The sequence below is a fragment of the Gallus gallus genome, chromosome 7 (genome assembly GCF_016699485.2).
Source record: "Gallus gallus isolate bGalGal1 chromosome 7, bGalGal1.mat.broiler.GRCg7b, whole genome shotgun sequence".
NCBI lineage: Eukaryota > Metazoa > Chordata > Aves > Galliformes > Phasianidae > Gallus > Gallus gallus.
Genome location: NC_052538.1, coordinates 2,603,989 through 2,627,261, shown reverse-complemented (window position 1 = coordinate 2,627,261; position 23,273 = coordinate 2,603,989). Strand labels below are relative to the sequence as shown.

Sequence of the window (23,273 nt, the reverse complement as noted above, 5' to 3'; positions counted from 1 at the left end):
TATTTTTTGCCATCTAAACATGGTATGCATTTTAGCTCAATCCGCTACGGAGAGGCTGGTGAATCTACAAACACAACTCCTGCTACAAATGCAGCTGTGCCTCAGCTGGTGCTCGGTCACCAGTGGTAGCAGCACTGCACTGCTCAGCCAGGCAGCAGCACAGGCACCCTGCATCCCCTGCGCTGCCATGGCTGCACTGAGCCCAGCTCAGGAACAGCTACAGCCACAATCCTGCTTCGCCCCCAGCAGGAAGCTGCAGCCCTTCCAGGCCGGGACAAGCAACACACACAGAAGCTCCAAGCTGACTGCAATGCTGCTGCCTTTCTTATATCACCAGCAGTGACTTAAGCCAGCAACAGTGGTCACAATGAATCTGGTTACTTCCCACAGCAGAGGATCTGATGTGTGCGTGCCACAAACTCATCTGAGGAGGGAGCGTTTCCACCAGACGTGTCACATCCTTATGTTATTCCAATATGAGTGCTGAAACCAACTGGTGTCTGATCAAACCCCGAGCAACCTCAGCTGGTTGTACTGGAATAGTGCTGTGGCATTAGCACACATCTACCAGTTCATCACACCCTCTCTCTGAGCTTTCTTTATCCTTATTTTCTTTGTATCTTCTTTCTCTCTGAAGAATGTAGAGAATCAAGAAGGTAAGCTGAGGATGCTCAGCTGTGAGCTGGAGTCTCTTTCTGGAAATGATTTTCTCGGGCCACTCCCATGAAAAGCACTAAACCATTTTGGCTCACACTGGACTTTTACTGTTCGTATCTCTGGGCATTTATAGAGATGACCTGTCTTTCTCATTTTCTTTTCCTGGCCAAGTCCTGGAAATGTATTGTGCTCTGTGAAGAAAGATCAGAGGACCACCACTGCATACACAGGGCTCACACAACTACTAGACCAAACTCACATGTTAGACATTAGCAAGAAGGAAAAGAGTTCAGCTCAGAGGAAAGGAGACAGAGGGAGCTGGCTGTGCAAGGTGGGTCACCACAGTGGAGATGCCTGCTTACGGGGTGTCTGTGCTACTTACATTTCCTCCCCCTGCAGAATGTTTGATGTTATCTCTGGAACCACACCGGGACTGAATATCGCTAAAATCGATCTTCTTGTTTAAAATCCTAACCTAAAAGGAATCGAAGGTAACTTACTACATAAAATACAGACACTCCATCAGGGTGCAGGACAAGAGAGCCAGAGTAATTTTGTCTCCTGCTGTGAATCCTGTACTGAAGTGTGAGAAAGTTAATCACACCAATCTCTACACTTAGTATGTTACTGCAGCACAAATAAACACAGTACGTTGCTCTTTTTCTACCTCATGAATTGGTGGTGAAATGCAAACGGGGATGCTTCTGTACTGGGAAATATGAGAGGCAGCTTTTCCCTGAAAAGCTCAAAGAATTCCTTAGTTACTCAGATGGGAGTTGTTGGAAAGCCTGTGCTAGACTCTCTAAAGCCATGGTCAGTGTTTCTGCTGAACTGGCCACAAGAAGAAGTTGGAAACCCTCTTCTCAGTTCAGCACTCCAAGCCTTTCATGCAGCAATCTGTGATCCAGCCAGCTCAGACAACAGTTGAAATCCTGAGGTATTTCACCCCTCCTTCTGCAACATAGCCATAACAGTGGCTACATTCATACAACAGACTGCTGATCTCAGCGTGTCCTTTTAAAGGACTGATAGCTCTTGACAAATAGATTAAACTGCAGTCAGAGCTCAGTGCCGTGCCTCTCTATTTAGGCAATAAAAAGGTACAGTGAAGAGGTGGCCTCTTGCTTCATCTCACAACTCCAGAAACACAAAGCACCTGCACACTAGCTGAAGTGCTCAGTGGGAGGAAGGAAGAACCCTGTGCAGTTTGTGCTTCCTGGTGTCAGACCCCCGAACTGTCCCAGACTTTCTGTTAAATCTGAAACAAATGACAAATTTCCTCTGTACCTCACCTCCCTGAACTATGAAAAGCCAACCTGACCACCTTACCAGGATATCATATTTTGCAGCTCCTGGCCCTTGTAGCAAGAATAATGCCACACTTAGATAGCAAGTCAAATCCTCTGGCATTGAGCATCTAGGGTGCTATTCTTGTCTTGTGTCCAGTAAGTTCCAAGAAGAAATTTTTACGGGGCCACACTTACCAGCTAATGCAAAGTATTTCTTCATTGCAAGCTGTTTTGTGGGTCCCCCTCATTACACATAATGTAATTACTGTATCAATCAAACCACTTCCTTGCTTAAACTGGTAAGGATCTGTGGTGATGGCATGCTCAGCAATAAGGGTGATGAGAGCACTAGAAAACACAACTAGTGTTTTTTAGCCCCTCAGAAGGGCATCTTCATTAGGCAAGCTGATAGTGTGTCTTTCTCCTATTTGCTTAATCCATGCAAGTTAACCAATGTATACTGAAAAATGAAAGGAAATGCCTTTGGAGTTTTAGACTTGTACTTTATCTCAATATACTGTACGTTTAAAAAAAAGTACCCCAGTACTATACAAGACAGGTGTCACATCAGTTACTGAAACTCACATCAAATGTGCGGTCAGATCTGGTTCCCAGAGAGCTTCCGGCCAGACAGGACCGGGCAAAACAGAAAGCCTCCCTAGCACTTTCTGAGCACATCTATTTCAGCAATGGATCAGCAGCACCTCTCATTAATGGCCACAGGGATGAACTTGCTCTGAAAAATGCTGACTTTGGTCATGACAAGACCTCACTGCTGTGGACTCAGGGCCTGTAGCTTAAAAGTGAAGCCAAAGCAAGGTGATAAGTTGAGAGGGTGCCTTTGACCAAGTGCGTGAAGTTTGATTTACACCCAAATATCTTACAGGTTATGAGCGTCATGAACCCACCTAGCAGGGAGGTAAAGGAACAATCAACACAACTATCCTTGCAGTAGATGAAATGTGCCCCTGTGTAGCAGGGTCAGCAGGAGACCTATGTATCATTTATGGCCTTTGCTGAAGGCTGAAGTGAGATGAGTTATGCAGACGTGCTGTGCTGGTCACCTGGCACAGGGGGAAAGTACACTGATCCAGGTTTTCCCTGATTATCTCCTTCTCCCTTTCCTGGAATATATCAGTACTCCTGCCTATGTTTAAGTCATTACCATCCCCAATAACTAAGCATTCTATGAACTAATGAAGCCTTGTTTCCTGTGGATTAATGCCTTATAGCATTTAATCCCTCAATTTTGAATTTTTAAGCAAGGCCTACCCCCCTCCCGCCAGCAGTACCCATCTAGCTTTCTCCCAGCTCAGTCAGTCTATGCAAATAGGAGCCAATGTCTGACTGTGGAGCAGGGACTGAGTTATCACTGCTGTTTCCCCAGTAACACTGCTGAGACTCCATTCTGAATCTAATCAATAACTATCATCCCATCTTGGAGGGACAGCAGGTGTTTCTAACCTCTGCTCCTCTGCCAGCACTGGTTGAAATTGGCCAACAAGTTACAAATGAATTGAGGATAGCTAAGACTGCCAGCCAGACAGCATGACTCCACTATCTTTGTTTCCTTTGGGAAATCAAACCGTAAACATCAGAGGGAAAGTACCAGAGAGGGACAGGCACCATTTAGGCTAAAGAGAATCTTTGGCTTTCAAACAAAAAGTATAAACAGGCTGAATTATTTGAAGCTGGAATCCAGAGGGAAATTTGTAACTATCAAAGCAGGGAGGCTCTGAAACTGCTTCCCAAGGGAACAGAGCTACAAAAAGAAAATGGTAAACTTTTATAATGGCACTTGAAAGGAATTAAATGATGCATCTGTCTGTGATGGAGACAGCACAAATACCATGACTCACCAGGAAGGTCTCCATCTTCCTGAATGCATATGGACATCTTGTGTGGAGGTGGAGGTGTGGTAGGAATGCATGTATATGAACTTAAATTCTATATTTTAATATGCGTGCACAGTAAATGAAAGATCAAGCCTGCTCATGCTCTCATTCAAGAAATGGAACATTCTACTCTGTGTCAGAAAATGGACTTCTTTCTCTTCACACTCCCTAAACATACCAATGGGCTAATCTCCTGACAGACTCCCTCATAACACTTGCATGGACACGCCAGCCTGAGATCTGTAAATTCTCTTGTACCAATCTGATGCTGGGTTGCCAAGACATGCTGCACAGGCTCTGAAAGGTAGTATTTTGGTTTGTCATTTCTCATATCCAGGTAAACTGAAACCACGGTGGAAAACTTAAGCCTTACACACAATGCTGAGCTATTCCACAAAACCACACTGCCCAACAATCAATCTGGCTTCTGTCTGAGGTCCTGGCAGACCTTCCCCCACTCCATCCTCTGATGACCCCTCCACAGTGGTCCAGAAGCAAAGCCCAGGGCAGATAATGCTGACTGACACACAGCGTAGACCTTACAGACACCAACGGCTTCTAGACAGTCCCCAGAAGGAACTGGCCACTGCACTCCAGTGCCTTCTGTGCTGTTTGAATGTTGTCCAACAGAATATCAGGAGATGCAAGCCATTTATGGATAGCTGCAAGGAAAACAAGTGTTGAAGGTATATTTCATGAAATTTATTTAGATGAAGCATATATTGACCTCTATTCGTAAGGGTGAACACTTCTAGTGGCCTGGCAGTTAATTTCAATGGGAAGCAGCTGTGGTCTGAAGGCAACATCTACCCTAGACCAGAAAGGATGTTTTTGGGTGAAGCTGGCTGATGTGAGAAGCAACAGGCTGGTAATACCTGTGAATGTCCCACTGACATATGTGTCTCCCTATGGTTGTTCACAGAAAGTGAATTTTGATTTCAAAGTTTCTGTGTAAAACAGTCTCCTCTCAGGGGCCTGGAACAGGCCCCTATACCTCTGTATTCATGGTGTATTCAGCAGTTTGTAGAAGCACTGAGTAGAAGGCAGAGAAATGCAAGAAAGAATTTAGTTCAGCTGTGCCCCACTGCCTCAATGACTGAAAATAGCTTATCAAAGGAAAAGAATTAAGGTTCATTGCTGCCTATCATCACTCAGTTCAGCTTCTTCAAAAATAGGGAAAGCCCATTCCTAACATATCAGTGTCTGGGCAGACAATCCATCGACCGCTTTTCTCCTGTAGCTCACTACCCTGGTACACACCAAAATGAGGATACTCAAAGAACAAAAAATAATGAAATTACAGGCTCTGCATATATTTTTTCAAGAAGCTGATGATTAATGTTCTCCCTGCCATGAAATCATGGCCTTTGAGAAGTTCTACCACAAACACTGAACCTAAAGCATTTAAAAAAAATGTCTAGCCTGGCTCCACTTGTCACTTGAACATGCTGTGAGGCTGTGATATTGGGAAAAGCTCCCAGACTCCTAACAACTTACCTAAGATGACAGGTTCCTCCTACTTACCACAGAATCACAGTAATTTGACACAGCCACATCCCAGGAACTAGACATTATTTCAGTGTTCATTTTGCTGGTTAACAAAGGGACTGAACGAAACAAGAATTGGCTGTGCACAGGAAGTGAGGTTAAGGTTAAAACCTGATTAGAATCAAGGAGGAATTTTCAGCGCTTCAAAATCTATATGCTGCCAAGGACAGATGACACTACAGATTTCATGCTCCTGGCAGTGGCTACAGGTAGAGTAAAGGCAAGGTGAAGGGCATTTCTTTGACCTATCAAAGCCCCTGAAGAGAAGGACTGTGCCTTAAATGTTCTACATCTACAAACAGAACCTGAGTTCATATTTGCACTCCTGACATTACCAGATACACACACCAGAGGAAGAGCCAGCCTACACACTAGTGAGTTTCAAAACAAATGACTGTACTGGATACATAGCATGGACAAAATGATGTACCATCCTCATCTTATTCTTAGCAAAGGGTTAGCAAGAAGATACATTCATTCCTGACTTTTGAAAACATAGCCAGAGGCAGACACCAGCCATGTAATATTTTGGTCTGAAGAGATAAAGTATAAAACAATTAAAAATTGAAAACACATACTTTCAATAAGAAATGTCAGTAAAATAGAAGAGATGCCATGCAATCAACCGTGTCTTTAGTACTTGCACAGAATACCGACGGCTGATTCACGTCTCTGTGAAGAACTTAGAAGCTTCATTCTACCTATTTGCAGATCACAGCATGCATCTAATTAATAAGGTGGCCATATTGATCTAGGAGCATCCCTACTTGTAAAGGGAAGAAAAGCCATCATCAACATAACACAAGGGCAAAAAATATTTTCCGAGGGCATTTTTTTAACTACCAAAATTTAAATTGTGCCCATTGATTGCTATCATATACATGTTGCTAATTGTTCCAAGCACACAGATTTGTGTTAGATGTTTTCATAGTTATCATACAGGAAAAAAAACATTTATTTCTCTCTCAAAAATTAACAACTGATACAGACACTAGCATTTTCTCTTTAAATCTAACATGTAGCACGGTAAGCCTTGTTCTGGTTGCACGACTGCAATGTAGAAACACTGACATGTCTTGCATAACTGTGCTGGGAAACACAAAGCAAAATGACAACTTTCCATGCTGAAGAGTTAACAGTCAAGGGACAAAAACTCATTTTAACTGAGTGTTCAAGAAAGAGCAAGATCCAAGACAGATAAATCTAACAACTGTTCTGTAATCATACTCCTCACTAAATCTGGGCAAACGATGAACTGGATGGCAAAAGAAATTGATTCATGTACACTAAGAAAAAAAAAAATCCCCGGAGCAAAATTAATTCAACTAAAACCCACGATCCCATAGATTGGTGTTTCAGTACTGCCCTAAACAAAACCAAACAAACAAACAAAAAACCAAAAAACCCACAAGCAAACCCAAAGCAAAACAGATTTTTCTAGACCACACAGTTCAATCCTTAATTTTTACAGTTGCTATTAGTTGAAGAGATGTTGATAATTTCAAAAATGAAGTAACAAGCCGTCAAGCATCAAAGTTCTCAAATCAGTTCCACAGCTTTAAGGAATCATTTTTGAGTCACAATGCCTGGGTTTTCTTTACTCCAGCATAATGGAGAAAATTACACTGTTCAGTTCAAGTTGTTTATTTTTTCACGCAAGCCAATTTTCCCAAAGCTCACCAGATATGTCCCCTAGCATCTCTTTTCCAAATCCACATTTTCCAGATAAAAACTAAGGTTTTTATCCTTTCCTCTTCTGTTCCTTACCATCTAGCAAAATAAATTCCTTTTTCACTTTACCGTGCAAGACGGAACACTATGGTATGACTAAACAGCTTGGATCCAGACTGCATATTGCCTGAACATTTTTCCAGTATGAACCATCTTCTCCATTTTATTGCCAAAATCTAGACAACTCAGAGCTCTGCTGAAAATGCCGGCCATGCTGAACTTGCTGATGGAATGACTCAGGCTGTTAGAGAAATGTGTGTCCTGGTACCCTCAACCTAGTCCAGAAAACAGTACAAATACTCCCTTTAATCTCTCTAAAAACCTTTAAGGAACAATTCGTTCTCCAACATGGCTTAGATATTTCATTTTAATATGTGTCATCCTACTCCCTACAAGGTACCTGGCTGTTACTGTAGTTAGTGATCATTTATACCTTATTTATTGCATTCCAGTCTGCACAGCTCCATGCACTTTTATGGAGCTATGCTGATGGACAACTACTGAAAGTTCTTGTTTATAGTTGAAATTTCGCATATACCTTTCAAAATTCAGTTTAAAGAAATCTGAGTTGGCTTTATCCTTGGTTGCTAGCCTATAATGCTTTATAAATACCCTGCCTGGTCAATAATGGAGAGTTAATTGCACTTTTGTACACTGCCATGTACAAACAGCATTCATAGATATAATTTCAAGATGACAGAAAGTCTGAATAGAAAAGCAAACCCAAGTCTTGGCATGTGAAACTGATTTCCAGCCCTTCCCCCAGTTCTCCCCATGCTTCCCTTGGGCTGTCTGAGAAATAACAGATGCAAATGGGTTACTTTAGAAAGCACAGCATTTCCTCCACAGCTGATGCAGTGCTAAAATCCATCTGAAGCCCAGCAGACATAACCATGAGCAAGTGGCCTCTGAGCTTTGCCAAGAACGATAACATTTCACCATACTTTACTATAAAGAGAAAACCAGATAACCACCTCCTGGCTACAGCACCGAATGGAGGAGCCCTCATTTCTCCAGACTACAGAATAGCAATTAAACATATCTCAAACCATCTATTCCTAGTAGGAGCATAATGCAGAGCAGTGTTTGCTTGTTTCTTCCACTAGAAACATGCACTTTTTTTCTTTTCTGTCAGGTGGAGTAATTTCTCTTTGTTTCTGTGGTTGGCAAGTCAAAGCTGAATTCAAGTCAAACCGCTAGCTGATGAGCTTTTGATGAAATTCAAGGCTGAAGCACTGCATTTCTTGATTTATATAGCATTCAAACCTCCCTTGCTGCTTCAGTTCTGCACCTCAGCCTCTGGTGGTTTTACAGTGCGGCTGCTTTCTCTAGGACAGCTGTGAGCTAAGAAAAGACCTTGTGCTAGGTTAAGATATGCCTCTGGTAAAAGCATAGTCTGTCTCCAGATGACACTTCTGGGCTGCATATCTGTATTTCTTTAGTGATTTGCATGTCATGTTTATGTACTTAACTTGCTCAGATATATGTTGGCTTTTTGTCTGCTAGTTTTTCCTGTGGTTACTGCTATCAGCACTTTCAGTTCAGGTTATAAAACTTGAGCAGCTTTCTGTTCGTTCCATGTATCATCACTAAAAGCAGATAGTAGATAACAGCTCATTTTAGCCAGCGCGCTATTTGCCACCAGACATTAAAAGAAGTGAGAAGACAGAGGGAAATTAGCTTTTATATGTTGCTCAAACAGACCCTATAAAATTCAATTGCATATATTGGCAAAGAATTAATCCTGAAACCTCTCGTCTAGACTGAACAATGATGGCACAAGGGAGACATAAAGAAAAAACTAATTGACTCCCCCTTTGCCCAACCCGCAGTTCAGTGGTCTGAGACCAGTGGGAATTAAAAAATACTTTCATCTCTGTGACATTATGTGCAGGCAGCAGATTTCACCTTTGATCCCCCAAAATGTGAAATACCAACAACTGGGCCATTCTTCACTATCCAGCAAAGACTGTGCAACTCCACAGAGCTGCTAAGCTGTCCAGGCACAGTGTTTACAATTAAATACAATTTACTGTGGTCTTTTAGTCTTGTACTGCTCTTGTGATCCACAGAGACTAAAAGCAAGGAGGACAGACTAACATGGTTCTGGTTTTGAGCCCCCATGTCCAGCAGCCGAACTTGCTGCAAAGCATGCTAATGCAGAAGCACTACCTGAAGTTGTCCTTCAGGCTCCTCTGCAGCTTGACTATCTGCTATGCAGCATGTCAGATGGGAGTTGGAAATCCATACAGAATAACTACACAGATGCTCACCGAAATAAAGGCAGAAGAACCTACACAAAGGCATTATCTTCTTGACTTTATCTAAGTAAGTGGCTACTGTCCAAATCCCAGAAAATGTTGAATATGTTGACTTACCATGAAAACAGGATCCATGCTTAAAAGCTACCTTACTGTTTAATACGTGAGCCTGCTTTTTTCTCTGGAAGACCTGCAGTAAATGTAGTATAGCAATATTTAGTTTTATTCCAGTTTCTTTTTTTATTTTTTTGGAGACAGCATTAGGCAACCTCACTGTTCTGTATGTTCCACAATGTATTCCAAAACTCAGATATTTATAGAAATATCTGATCTGGAAACACTGTGCAACCCAGCTTTCTAGAATGTCTTACTTTCTGGACGACTGAGTGGGGGAGTGTGTTAATCACACATGTCCTGTCCCTGGAGGTAGCTGAGAGGTGGACCTGCCCAGAAAGCATCCAGATTGCCAGTGCTGTACCTCAGCAGTCCCGGGGAAGTAAAAGAGAGCTGGGGACACAGAGTGTTTTTGTGGTGGGGTTGTGCCCACAATTAATATAAAATGCACAAAAACTTTTTACAAAAAGTTCATCAACAAAATTGTTTACATCCATAAGGGTGAGTTTTCTGTATTTTAGCATAAGCTTTGATAGGTTATATTATTTTTCCTCCTTGTTCCTAAATGAAATAGGATTTCTTTTAGGTTGTAAATGGGTTTATAACCATTTAAACATTAATAAAATGGACTGCTTCATCCTGTAAGCTAGAAAAATGTTCTTCCAAGTAGAAAGCTTGCTTTATTGGACATCATTTTCTGTTTTAATGCCATGCATGATACCAATTACCAAGGCTATTCCAGCTGTGGCCATAGCTCTGTTTGGTAGGCATGAAGCATGTACTCTTCAAGGGAAGGTATAAACACCATAACATAGGAAAATTTATGGTATTCTCTGTTTCTCTTCAGTCTCCAAAAGCTCCTGCTTACCTTTCAACATTCGGTAAGTTCTGTCTGTAGTAACAAGGGATTTTGTTATCCTACACACATGATCAGTCTTCAGCTGAGAGTAATCTTTATGATAATGTGCTTCAGGGTGTAATAACTGTGCAAGGTATGAAACATTCTCTCATTTTTCAACTTTTAATTGCATCAAAACCTCTCTAAATTCTTATGCTTTCAGACAGCAAGAACAGAGAATCCTGATTTACCTTCTTACGCATTCATCTTTTCTTCATGTATATGCCTTCTCCAGTTTATATAAGAACTGTGCCTGCTTATTCCAACCCTAAAGTAGTTGGAATGAATAGTTAAGTTGTCCCCCTCCCATCATCATTAATTTGGGGTGGATTTACCAGGTTGGAGGCTGCAATTCATTAACATCATCCAGCACAATGCATAAGTCAAGCAAAATGACACATGGAAAGGTCATGGTGCTGTGCAATCCTGCTAACATCTATCTAGGTTGAATTTGAACTTGCCTGAATTAAAGCAAACCTCCTTAATTTTCTCATGCTGTTGAAGACTAAGGAAGCAATAACTGGTGAGGGTCACACTGCAACGTATCTATGACATAGAGTGCAAACTCTTGCTGGAAACTTCTCCCCTGATCTCAGTGAGGTACTGTTACAGTTTTCTGAAGATAATTTTCTGAATACAGTCCTGACCACTGCAATTTAACATCACTTAAGCAACCAATGTAGATGTCAGTGACAACAGAAGTAGAGTTTAAAAGGAAGCCTAAAATGGCTCCTGTCCCATACCAATCCAAAAGGTGAGATTAAATCACATATAGATTAAAATAAAGACCGAAATCCTTACCTGCCCACCTTTAGGCTGGTATTTGATGTTATCTGTTGATCCAATTTTGGACCTGACGTTCTTGAGGTCAGGTAGAGGCTGGTTAATAACTCGCAGCTGCTTCGGAGTTGCTGGAGATTTAGGAGGAGTGCGAATTATGGCAACTTTTTTCTCAGTAGGTACCAGTATGGCAGATTTGGGGGTTCCAGGAGTATGTGGGGTTCTGGAGTAGCTGGGTGTCCCTGGAGTGCCTGGTGTACGGGAAGAATAGCTTGGTGGTGTCCCTGGAGTAATGGCAGTGGAGCCAGGAGTAGTGGGAGTAGAAGTTCCACTTTTTCCTGTTCTGCTACGAATTGGTTCTGACCCTACATTCAAGAAAAAAACATAATTACATCCCAGAAATACAAGCTCTTCTTCCTTCTGTGCTTCCCAAGACTGCAACCCTGTCTGCCACACAAGACAGAGCTCTGAGATGGTTGTCAGCTAGAGCTGTAACAGCAGACTGGATGTCTGTCTCTGTGTCTCCTTTGCTAATCAACCCTGCTGGAGTTACCTTGTCACGTGTGGCTGAGCTGATAAATCACCCACACAGTGACTGAGCTCTCTACGTTGCAATACAGATGTGCTGCCCACAGGGCCTACACTTCCTGCAAAGCTCATTATAAAAGGCACAATATCAACACACCAATTTCCCTCTTAGGAAAAGGACTGAAGCACCATCTGAATCCAACCTTCAGGGCTTGATCTGACAGTCTGACTCACCAGTAAGAATGCTGTCATCAGTTTCAATAGATTTGAGGTTAAACTAGGGTTGTAAAAACTCTGTAATCTTGAAACTCTAGGCTCTGAATGCCTGGCTGCTTCTGTTCACATACTACTTGTGGTAATCTAGCCTCTTCAGCTGAATCCTAGGCAAGCACTCAGCTGATGAACAAGTCATAGCTCTGTTGTGTGGACAGGCACATGTCCCTCATGTTCAATTGCTATTTTTCAGTAGTAAAGTGAAAAAAGCAATCACAGAATGCAACCCTGATTAAAAATCACAGTCTAGCAAAATTTTGCATGCAAGTTAAAAAAAAAAATACCATAACATTTTGTAGCAGCTTCACTCCCCTGTTAATGGTGTTACTTGTCCTTTTCACTGAGGGCAAGGATCAGTTTAGTAGTGGCACTGCACTTTCTGCTGCCAGCTCTACACGCGACTCTCAAGGGCAAATGAACAGAAGCTGAGACATCTTCATAAGCTGCTTAAAGCAAGGCTTTGCTGAGACTACCCATGAAGAGAAAGATCAAACCAACCCAAAGCCTGGGAACCCCGACACCTGAATGGGTACATATGTGTTTCACCTTTAAAATGATCAGAAATTACAAATCCAGTGGGCCTCTCTAGAGCAGTGAGATTAATCAAAATTGCATTAGATTCATTAATCATTCCATTTATTTAATGGTGATGGAGCAAATACAATGCACTGCTGCTCCTAGTGTCCAGGAAAAACTTTGCAGTGCATGACTCATCTGATAGATCAAACATACTCCACTTTCACTTCCAGTTTCCCTGAATGTTTTTTTTCTTTTCCCAACCCTAACTAGAATCTTCTTAATATAATGAATGAGATGGAAAGGAAAGTCTTTCTTCCAGCTCTCCACAGCTTTGGTATTTTTATTTTTCATTCTTCAGCACTCCAGCCATATTGGCAAATACCAGATGACCTCTTGCTCCTAGTCAGCAGAATGAGCTGCTGCGCCAGGATAGAGGTCACTCTTCCTACAGAGTGCCTCTGTTTTACCCTTAGGGCATTACTCAAGAATTTCAAAGGGCTTTTTTTTTTTTTTTTTTTTTTTTAAATTTAATTGAATTTAATTACATACTTTCCTTAGGCTCTCTTATAAAGGGAAGAAATTGATTTCTAAAGCCAGAGGAATGCCTACTGGAAACCAGGGAATCAAATCCAGTTTCTGAGGCCTAGACCAAAAGCAAACCTAGTGGAAAGTTTTGGGAGTATTTGGTGGGGTTTTTTTTTTTTGTTTGTTTGTTTTTTTGCCTTGCAGTTTTTCTTTCAGTTTGTGAATTGATAGAATGAGTCCTCATAAAACGACCTTGCTATTTTACTATCCAAATTTTCCCCAGTGAGTCAGTCTATTATCTAACTTCTCCACATTTCTCATTTGAGGGTGCTTTTGCCCTAAGACTAGAGTAAAGCACAGGGAGATCGCTGCTATGAAACAACAAATTAATGACTTTAACTATTAGATTCAGTTTTCCAAGATCTCTTCGAATATTTTGTATTGCCCTGTTTAGGTTGTCTCATTTTTGCTGTGGAAGACACCCACAGCAGTCAGAGAGGGCTAATACACAAGAAAAAAGACATACGGGTGGTCCGTCGTACTGAAGAAGAGAGGGATGTTGTGAGGGAGAGAGAGTTCTCCTCTCTGTCTCGATCTCCTGACACAGCTCTTCGAGGGGGAAGGATGGAGGAAGGTCTTGGTAAAGAGGAACGCTTTTCAGGGCTCTTGCTTACTCCATCCTAATAGCAGCAAAATAAGAAAGGAAGGTTTAGTTTTCAAAACATCACGCTCTGGATTGTAATCTCTCTCAACCTATATACAGAGGGGAAGCCTCATCCTATGGACCCAGTTTACTGACGCAGGAAGCTGTGAGGATCTAGCCACTTCCCATGCTCTGATTAGCTCCTTGGTGCTTCTTTACTGCATGAAAACACTCAGTAGGAGGAGGCTGGCTCTGGTGCCCAGAGTGGACAGAACTTTGTTCTTGGGGAGAGAGCTCCCTACAAGTTTCCCAAATGTGGTATTTTGCCAATCTAACTGTAGCTATGGCTTCTTCAAGATAAACCTTCTCTTTGCAGCAGACAAAACCTTTCTTTTCCTATGGATTTGACTGAGCACGTATCAGTGGCTGATTTTACTCCTACTGAAATTAAAGCTGTATTTCTCAGTGACTGCAGAGGATGATGGTGGACTACTGGATTACAAACTAATCCCTCTGAAGCCATCATAGATAGCATCTTCAGCAATACAAAAGCTTCTGAGGTACATAAGACAGATGCAGATACTCCTACATCTAAACATGGACAGGTTCCATGTCTGGTTCTTAATAAGGAACAAGGCTTGATTGGTGTATGTTTTAGTATAGATCAGAAGGGGAAGAACATTGCTGCTCAGGTGTGAAATTTTCATGGCAATTCACCTGCAGTGTAACTGCAATATAGGTGCACCACACACCGTATTATTAGGTGATGTATGATTTGATGATGATTAAATGTAGTGATGCTCCCAAACAGTCTGAGACACACTATGCATGGTGAAAACAGCTTTTATATGACATAATTGTCACCAACTCAGCATCAGATTGATTTCCATTGCAAGTGAAAAGTAAACATGGGGAAGCTAGAATGAATTGCAGTTTCTTCAGCATGGTCCCATGTACAAAGAATGTGGCTTCTGCCCTTCTTAAAGGTGATAAGAACTGCACCCTCCTACCTGGGGAATGAATTTGTTTTCAGAAAGTATTAGCTGGTTGAAAATTCCTTTCTAAAGCTTTTCCTGGAAGATAAATGAGTACTGCTGTTTTTGCCACTTACCCATGTGCAAAATGGGTATAACTTCTCAGCAGTCAATAAAGTAACATCCATATCCAACAGAAAGAAGATATGGTCCTGCTAATTATTTATTTTTCTTATGTTTCCTCTGGAGAAGTTGCTTTGTATTTATCCACTTCGTAGCATAAATCTTGTAGCCTGGTAATCAATTTTCCTGCCACCAGATGTAATTAATCCCAGGTAAACTTCACAGATAATTACTCAGACGCAGTGAGGAGAGAATGTGATCCACATAATTTACCTACAAATCTCCAAGCTAACTCTCTCTACCAACTCTGCTACCTTACCTTAGCATCTGATATTGAGTAGGGCAAGCAGTCTCTTGGGCCTGCTGAGGAGGGCCGTACATAATAACTGTCTGTATCGAGAAAAGTGGCCCTTTTAGTAGTTAATGAGCAAGCTGAGCTGGGTCTTGGAGGAAGCAATGACTTTGCTCTAGACTTTGAGGCAGGAATCTTTGACAAAGAGGCAGTCTAGTCACAAGAAAACAAAAGAAAACACAACATGAAGCTGGACAAAAGGAAAACACATGCAACATGGACCAAAATAAAATGCCAAGCTATGAATTAATGATTTTCCTGTGTCTAGTAACGGTGATTATGCAGTTTTGACAGGCAAAGTTTTAGATCTCAGTTGTTTCACTGAAACCATCTGTTTCTGGAGCGATTTACTGATTCTAGAGAGTGCCTTTTTGTGCAAATGCTATTTTTGCCATGTGTTAATAAAACAGAACATGTACCAGGCATGGCACTTAGCTGGTACAACTGCTGGCTAGCTACATTAGAAACAAGTGCAAAACTACAGGCACACCATGACACCCTGGTCTTCTAAAAGTAACTCGTGCATTTGTAAAATAACCCTCCAGGCTACACTCAAGAATAAAACAGTGGGAATCTTGAAAACAAAATTACACCAGTATTCCCAAGATGTTAGAAGATGTCCCAAGATGTTTGTATGCAGTGCTTCTTATGCCACTGCATACAAACAAAAATCCTGAATGTAAACCTGTACTGACAATGTGGAGTCCTGGGATGATGAAAGCTTTATACGCTTGGAAGGCCAACAAGATGTGTCACTGTGATCAGATACAGCTCTCATTCTTAATAATGCTAATATTCCATTGAAAGAAGAATTAGACATCAATAGGGTAGACAGCAAATTCTCTGTTGATGCTTAGGAGCACCTAGTTGCTCCACCAAAATAAATTTCCTTGAAAGAGGAATAGGGCTATTTGTCCAGGCAACACTTTCTTCTATAACTGACACTACAGAGAACAATTGCAAGGCTGTTATTTTGGCAGTGGAGCCCTGATTCTATCTGTATTCATACAAGCATGAAGTTACTCATCAGAGCAATCCCCCTGGAATTTGGTAGAAAAATATACCAAGAAAATTATACCAAGAAAAATATACCAAGAAAATTTTGGCATTTTATCTAAGTTAGTCATCTAGACTTACTCAACGTTCAGAAAAAGTGCATGAATTACTCCTCAAGTTGGTTTATTTATTCTTTTTGTTTTGTTTTAGAAAATGAGAAAGGAATGGGATGAAACATCCCTTAGAGTTGTTCAGGCTTCTATAAACTGGCATCTTGCTTAGGCTATATATCTAGCCTATGGAAAACGGAAGCTGGGATGCTGAATGTCATCCACAGTGTGTATGTACTAATCCACATGATTAAGAGTTTCAGAACTGCATAATTCCAATCTTACAACACACCTCTGAGGACTTCTGTGGACATCACCATCCACATCCAGTAGTTCTATTAACCAGGATCAGAAATCAGATGAAAGGATGGGAGTGCTTTCCTTAAAAGAATGTATTACTACAATGAACTTTGCAACATATTTATCTATTAATATTGAAAATAATTACTTTAAACAGAATCTGAACACTATGTGTTTCTGTCACAACAAAGGTTTCTTCAGGCTTCGACTAATTTGTAACAATTCAGTTTATAAGTACCATCCACTTGAGAAAATTTGGTCTCTTATTTATAAGAACACTAGGGTTCTTATTGATGCTGAAAGTCCGTGAAAGCACAGCTGTCTTGGGTGGCTCCAAAAACAGACATGTCAATACTATTCACCAGATTTTCTGAACTTGGGATATAACTAAGCAGGCCCAAATGTTAATTCAGTCATTTCCAAATTTTCTCAACTTGAGGATAATGCAACAAGACCCCAACAAGACTGAAAAATCCTTTTAGATTTAGATTCTAGACCCCATCCTTTTCACTCATACTGAATAGCGTCCTCCACAAATTTGTGCATCTAATGAGGATACTGAAGTTGGACGAGAATGAGAGCTTTCAATAGAATATCTGGGGAAAATGTGTGACCCTGAACTAATACATTGCTCTGGGATTACTACAGTCTGGATCCCCTCACTGTTACTTAGCAGGCAAGGCACTTTTTAGCATCAGTAACAGTAGTCCAATCTGGTCCAAACGGATTTTGGTGACATGCTCAAGACTGGTAGAGCAAGCAAAGAAACCAAATACTTCAGTCCCTGCCTGTGCTTTACCAGAGAGCTGTTCTCATTACACTAGCAATACATTACCTTTCACAACTGCTATAATTCATACTGTTGGATGTGCCAGCTGTCCACAGGAAGAAGATCTATGTAACCTTGATCAAGACCTAGTAATTCAGGGATTGCTGAAGCAATTTATTTCAGAGGCCTTCCTAAGGCATGGTCAGTATCTGACTAACATGGGTATACAGCTCTTTCCAGCAGATGGAACTGCATAGCCTTTCCTGAATTTCTTATGCAAAGTAGTATGAAAAGTGCAGTTTGAAGTTGGATAACAAACTGACTGGGTTGGATGATCTAACATTACCGGAGGAGAAGAAAAGGTTGCACGTGAATGACAAAGAACCTGAAAATCAGGAAGAAAGAACAACAATAAAAAAGGAGAGGACAAGGCATAAAACAGAAAACTTCCAGAAGGGTGAAGATGGTAATCAAAAAAGGGAAGCAATAGGGAGAGAAAGTAAGCAGGGACCAAACTTCTGATCTTTGTAAAAGACAGGGATAAGAAAGGTGCCCAGAAAGCAGATCATTTCAGAGAATGGTTTTGCTGTGCTTGTCCTTAAAGCCCTCCATGAAAACAGAAGATTCTGAAAATGTGCCAGTATTGACTTCTTTTGGATAAGCGTTTATCATCCTTTTGAGAAAAGAGAGTAACTGTTGACTAAGAGTGAAAACCTTTCTAGAAATTCCTTATAGAACTAGTAAAGAAGTTTTGGCAGTTTCCCAGTTATAAGCTGAATTGAGTCAGGCCTCTAAAATCACATGAAATCCTAGACTTGAATTTAGTCATGGATTCTAAATTTCACCACTCCTTCACAGCCTCAAATCACTTATGCTGCTATCATCATTAATCATTTATTAAGGTTAATAAGCAACATGTAGTACTTCTAAGACAGCTTCCCAAAGAACTGACAATCTGGTTAGATAAGTGAAACAAATCAGCCATAGAATATATTAGGAAATATATGATAATCCTAAGGAGCTGACGTATTGTGAATGACGGCAAACAATGACAAAGTTTTGTCCTGCAGATGTAAGTTAGCATGTGTCAGTGTTGTGTATAAAAGATTTGCGTAAGGGATAGTGAAAGAAGGTTGGTTTCCTGGGGATTTTAGAGTGGTGGGACAAGAAGAGTGTAAGGTCAGCATGGGAGCAGGACAGAGAGGCACTCAACAGACAAGAAGTAGATGCAGGGAGCAGTACAGGCTGCAGAGCAGCTGAAGACGGGACATGTAATTGTCAGGTTAAAACACAGAAATTAGCGGTCCACAGAACAGTCAAGTAGAAAGCTCTTATTCACATACAAAATGCTACTGGCCAAACATTTCTACACAGGTGTGACTGCCACAGAAAGCACAGATAAGTTAACAGTGTATCAGAATACATCTAGTGACTCATGGAGGAGGATTTCTGCCTAGGCAGCAATTGAGCAAGGTGTTAGTATACTGAGTTGGGTATTGTGGAAAGGTTCAAGGGACACATTATGCTAGAGGATGACCTGGCTCAAAGTGCTGAACAACATCCAATCCCTGCAGTTTGGTGCCTACGTGCCTGTATAAGTCTGCAAATTGTCATCATCTACTACCTGGGACTGTAATTCAGAGCTAGTTAGTACTGTTATTCAGGAAAGGTGATTTTAATTACCCTTTTAAATGAATAATGAACATGGAAAGCAATTTCTAAATGGAAAAATGAAGTACTGAATTAACACAAAATGATCTGAAATGAGCACAAAGGAGGACTATTAAGAAAGACAATAAGATGATTTTACTCACTGAAAGTTTTTCCTTTGCTTGTTTAAATACACCAGGAGTCTGGTTTGTTTCACCAACTGCTGCTGAGAGACCCAAAGAAAGACTTGATGGTTAAAAATAACAGTAATAATAAGCATTTCCACTTAGTGTACTTGTTAGAACACTTACATACCTTGGAACTACAATGCAAAACAATTATCTTGCGAATAAGTCTCAGTGAACTGTATGCAGAAATGTGCTCATCCTAAAAGTGTCTTCATTGTATTCATTGTACTTGAGGTAAAATTGTACTTCACATATGTCAAAGAAATCCAGCTTTTGTATTCATGTACCTGGCAATCTAAGAATCACAGTAAAAAGTTCCAAGACCAACTAAAAGAGGCTCTAGTTCTGAAGGTTCATCCCAAGATACCCCTTACCACACTGATCTTCAGAGAGTACTGAACAACTGTCCTGTAAAAATCAGGCTCCCTCAAGTAATCCACTAATGAAAATTTCAAAATAAAGGACACTGAAATCACCACTATTTAAAATATTAGCCAAAATTCCAGTGGGAAAGACAGAGATTGTCTGGTGAATTACCATTCCAGCTGGGTCACCATGGTCGGTGCATCATAGCTCAACCAAGATCTCAGACTTTAGCATTCAAATTACACCTGGGACATCAAGTATATTAATTCACTATTTCATTTCTCTGATGCAATATGACTTACGATTTTCCTCTCTGAGTCGGATTCCATCCTTACAAAGTTGTGGAATTGGGGAGCTTTTCAGAAAGCAGGCTATTAGTTTCACCCTAATGATACTGTTCTAGAAGTAATTTGCTGCAGAAAAACTATCTAGATATGAAATCCTTTGGCATCTCTGCCATAATGGCCCTTAGAAAATGCAGAAGTGAGACAGCAGGCACACATGACATCCTCTAGTAGTAATCCCAATTGTCCGCCAGCTGTTACAGCAGCCCTAACACATTGTACAGGATGGAGACATTGGATTTTCTCCTCTCCCTGTGCAGTTCCTAGGCATGGCGAGGGGACCTCTGGTTTCCTGCCACACTTCCCACTCAATAGCTGTGTCCTCTTAGAATAATCTCTTTGATGTTTTTTTTTTTTTTTCCTAAACTGAATGAGGAAGAGAGAAAATTTATGAGGAGGAAAAGAATATATAGCTACATACTATACTTCTGGATTTGTACCAGTCATAAGTACAGCACAGCCCCTCAGTATCACATTTTACCCCATCTGTTACTGATGGCTTTGGTCAGTTTTGCATCTCTTCTAGATAATCACAAATTATATCTTTCCTCCTTCTTTTGGTATTGAAACCTAATCAGCCACCACTTTGAAGCGGAAAGCACAGCTGTGTTGCTCTTGCTGACTTACCTGATAGCACCACAACTTCTCCATCTAACAAAAGATCTCTACATGGCTGCTAGCATTTTAAGTACACAACAAGCATCTTTTACCTCCTGAGGGACAGCAGAACTGAAGTCTTGGAACAGAAGTATATCATGTCCTGACTCCTACTCATAGCCAAGCAGTTGGCCAGGCCTTGCCCCCATAACCACTCCTCTGATGGCACAACAGCAGCAGCAACTCACAGCCACAAAGCATGAGTCAGAGTGGGGTTTCCCTCCCATAACTACATCAGTTACGGCAAAGATTTCACTGCTCTTTCCTTGGAGTTGGGCACACAGTTTTTCTTGTTCAAATGTTGAGGATGAATCTCAAGCAACAGTCCTTCCTTTGAAAATATAGTGGTATACGTTACCAGTATTTGTCAGCACTTACCTCAAGGTGACATGGGATTTTTTTTTCTGTTATTGAGAGGAATAGAATGCCTTAATTTCCTGGCCCACTGTGTAGAAAATTTGAGCAAATACTAACTTCCTGTTGTAGACTCTTGCATCTTATGACTGGATGTGTTTCATTTTGAAGACACAGAAAAGGCAACACTGAGGTTTTAACTAACTGGAATTTACTTAGAGTTGCATAGACTACAGTGTTTTGGTGGGACTCCATTGGCCAAGTATCAGAAAAGTGGAGAGGACCAACCCAAATAGGACATACTGACAGCTCAAACTGGCTTCAAGAAATGGTGCCGTGTTTTGCATAAAAGAAAAACATGAGTGAAACAATGCCCCTCTGAGTTCCTGATCGACATCACAGTGAATTTTATGACCAATCTGAGTCCTTTTGTTTTGTTCTGTTTCTCTCTATTTCTGTGTTTAAATGCACTGAGAGGTCATTCTTGTATTACATTTTTCACTTCATCTGATACATCTGCTACACTACTTATTAAGAGGAGAAGAAAAAACCTCTGACTGTTGTCAGGCAGCACACATTCAATCAAGACACTGAGCAAATTTTCTTATGCAAGACTATCAGGATGACTCAGGTCTGTGAGATGCTGCTGGGCCAGAATAGTTGAAAAGAGTTAGAGTATGAGAGGGCAGGACAGCACTGACCATATAGCTGCAGAAATGCAGACAGAGTTAGAACGCTACAAACCCAACATGCTTTTTGTGAGATGAAGAATCAACTCCCCATTTCCAACACTTATCAAATCCTCCCCCTGGTCTTTTGCAAGAATACAAGAAGTTGTAACTGCTGTAAATAGTAGAACATATAGAAGAAGAGTTGTTTTAATCTATATTAAACTTCAGTTCACTTTCCTCTACCAAATATTAATTTTTTGCTTGACATGCAATTGTAGTGTGAGCCCAGATTTCTTCTCTCAGCTTCATGCTGCACGTGGCTGGATTTCCCCTGTGGATTTTGACTGTACAGCATAAACATCAGTAACAGAGTGGAAAGTGTAAAGGCAGATAACATCAATCAACAAAATATAAGTCTGAAACACTTCTTATTATGCAGGAGAGTAATGCAAAATAATGGAAATGCATACCATGGTTTAAGCTGTCAACATTTTCCCACCAGAAAAAAAAGTATAAGAAAAGAAAAAGAAAAAAAAAGAAGAAAATGATGAGCAGAGATTCCTACAACAACACACTATAAGCGTGATGCCAAGTTACAACCACAGCACTTGGAGGTCCAAGCAATGACAAGCACACATGATCATGGCCTCCTTTAAATAAACAAATACCAGGAAAGAAAAAAAAAAATGATAAAAAATGAAAAAAGCAATACTATTTGTGAAGATAGTCTTGGAGGAATAATAACTAAAAAAAAAGAGAAAAGCTGCTATAGCCATGAGATTAAAAAAAAAGGTCTATGTTTGCCAGCCACATTGCATAACTGAACAGAATGCAGTCACCTGTCTGCTTCCGTTTAACACAGGAGAGATGAGTTGGTCTAGTATATTTGATAGCAGGTTTTAAAATGATTTTCCTGGAGGGAGAGTGGGCCTGAACTTCAGTTTTTTTAGCAAGTTCAGCTTTCTTATACACTGCTATGGACAAGAAAACACAAAAACACACAATCAGGAAAAAAAACAGCAAAGGTTCATACGACAATACATCAAGTGGCAGGCCCACTGCTCCACAGCTGCAACTCTAAGTACTGTTTCTACTGAGGTGATCAAACCTACGTTGGAATAGGGGCAGCACTGATGCATTCATCTCAGGTGTGCTTCCCAGAACTCTGTGGGGATTGCTACAGTGAAATGAGACTGGTGGAGCAGTGAGCCTTGCACATGGCTTTTCACATAATTGTACAATGTCTCATTAAATAGCACCACACATAATAGTGTTAAGATGCACATCAACTACAACAGAGTAGCCTAACAATACTGCACGATACTACAAAAAAAAAAAAAAAAAAGTAAAAAAAAAAATATATATAGTAATAGGGAGTGTTAAATGAACCTTTTTTCCTTCTCACTTCATCTCTGGAGAGTGTGCTAGGTTCCTTTTTAGCTATTTTCCTTTCAGGAGTAGAAATCCTGCCTCTCCCAGTTTTAAAAGGTTTCTCTTTTTTATGCTTATCAAGAGATGATCTTCGCAATTCTCTCTCTGCCTTCTCCTCTTTAGGAACAGTCTCTAACTGTTCAGTCATGATGCTCCTATCATCATCTGTAGGATCAGAGCAAATTGTAACAACAAACAAAAGATTAGTAACAAATGTTAGCAATACTGCAGTGGATGCAGGGTAAAAATAGTTGAAGACTGAGGAGATGAATTCATAATAATAAAAAAAAGGTAGGCAATTCTACCATTTTTTAAACATGCTGAAAT

At 40.7% G+C, this 23,273-nt stretch overlaps 1 protein-coding gene across 50 annotated transcripts in view; it reads right to left on the bottom strand.

The window, feature by feature from the left end:
- The window catches only part of MAP2 (microtubule associated protein 2), a 191,797-nt gene that overhangs the window by 5,865 nt on the left and 162,659 nt on the right, over nucleotides 1-23,273 (bottom strand). For 22 of the 50 annotated variants that reach the window (XM_015289316.4, XM_015289335.4, XM_015289337.4 and 19 more), the window contains 7 exons: nucleotides 22,905-23,111; nucleotides 22,355-22,489; nucleotides 19,100-19,161; nucleotides 15,078-15,263; nucleotides 13,545-13,698; nucleotides 11,195-11,538; nucleotides 1,040-1,132 (listed from right to left, as the gene is read on the bottom strand). In XM_015289316.4, coding sequence (XP_015144802.2) covers nucleotides 1,040-1,132; nucleotides 11,195-11,538; nucleotides 13,545-13,698; nucleotides 15,078-15,263; nucleotides 19,100-19,161; nucleotides 22,355-22,489; nucleotides 22,905-23,111 — 1,181 coding nt within the window. The remainder of the gene's footprint in view (nucleotides 1-1,039; nucleotides 1,133-11,194; nucleotides 11,539-13,544; nucleotides 13,699-15,077; nucleotides 15,264-19,099; nucleotides 19,162-22,354; nucleotides 22,490-22,904; nucleotides 23,112-23,273) is intronic. The other 28 variants (XM_040704112.2, XM_040704119.2, XM_040704115.2 and 25 more) reach the window with 10 other exon arrangements.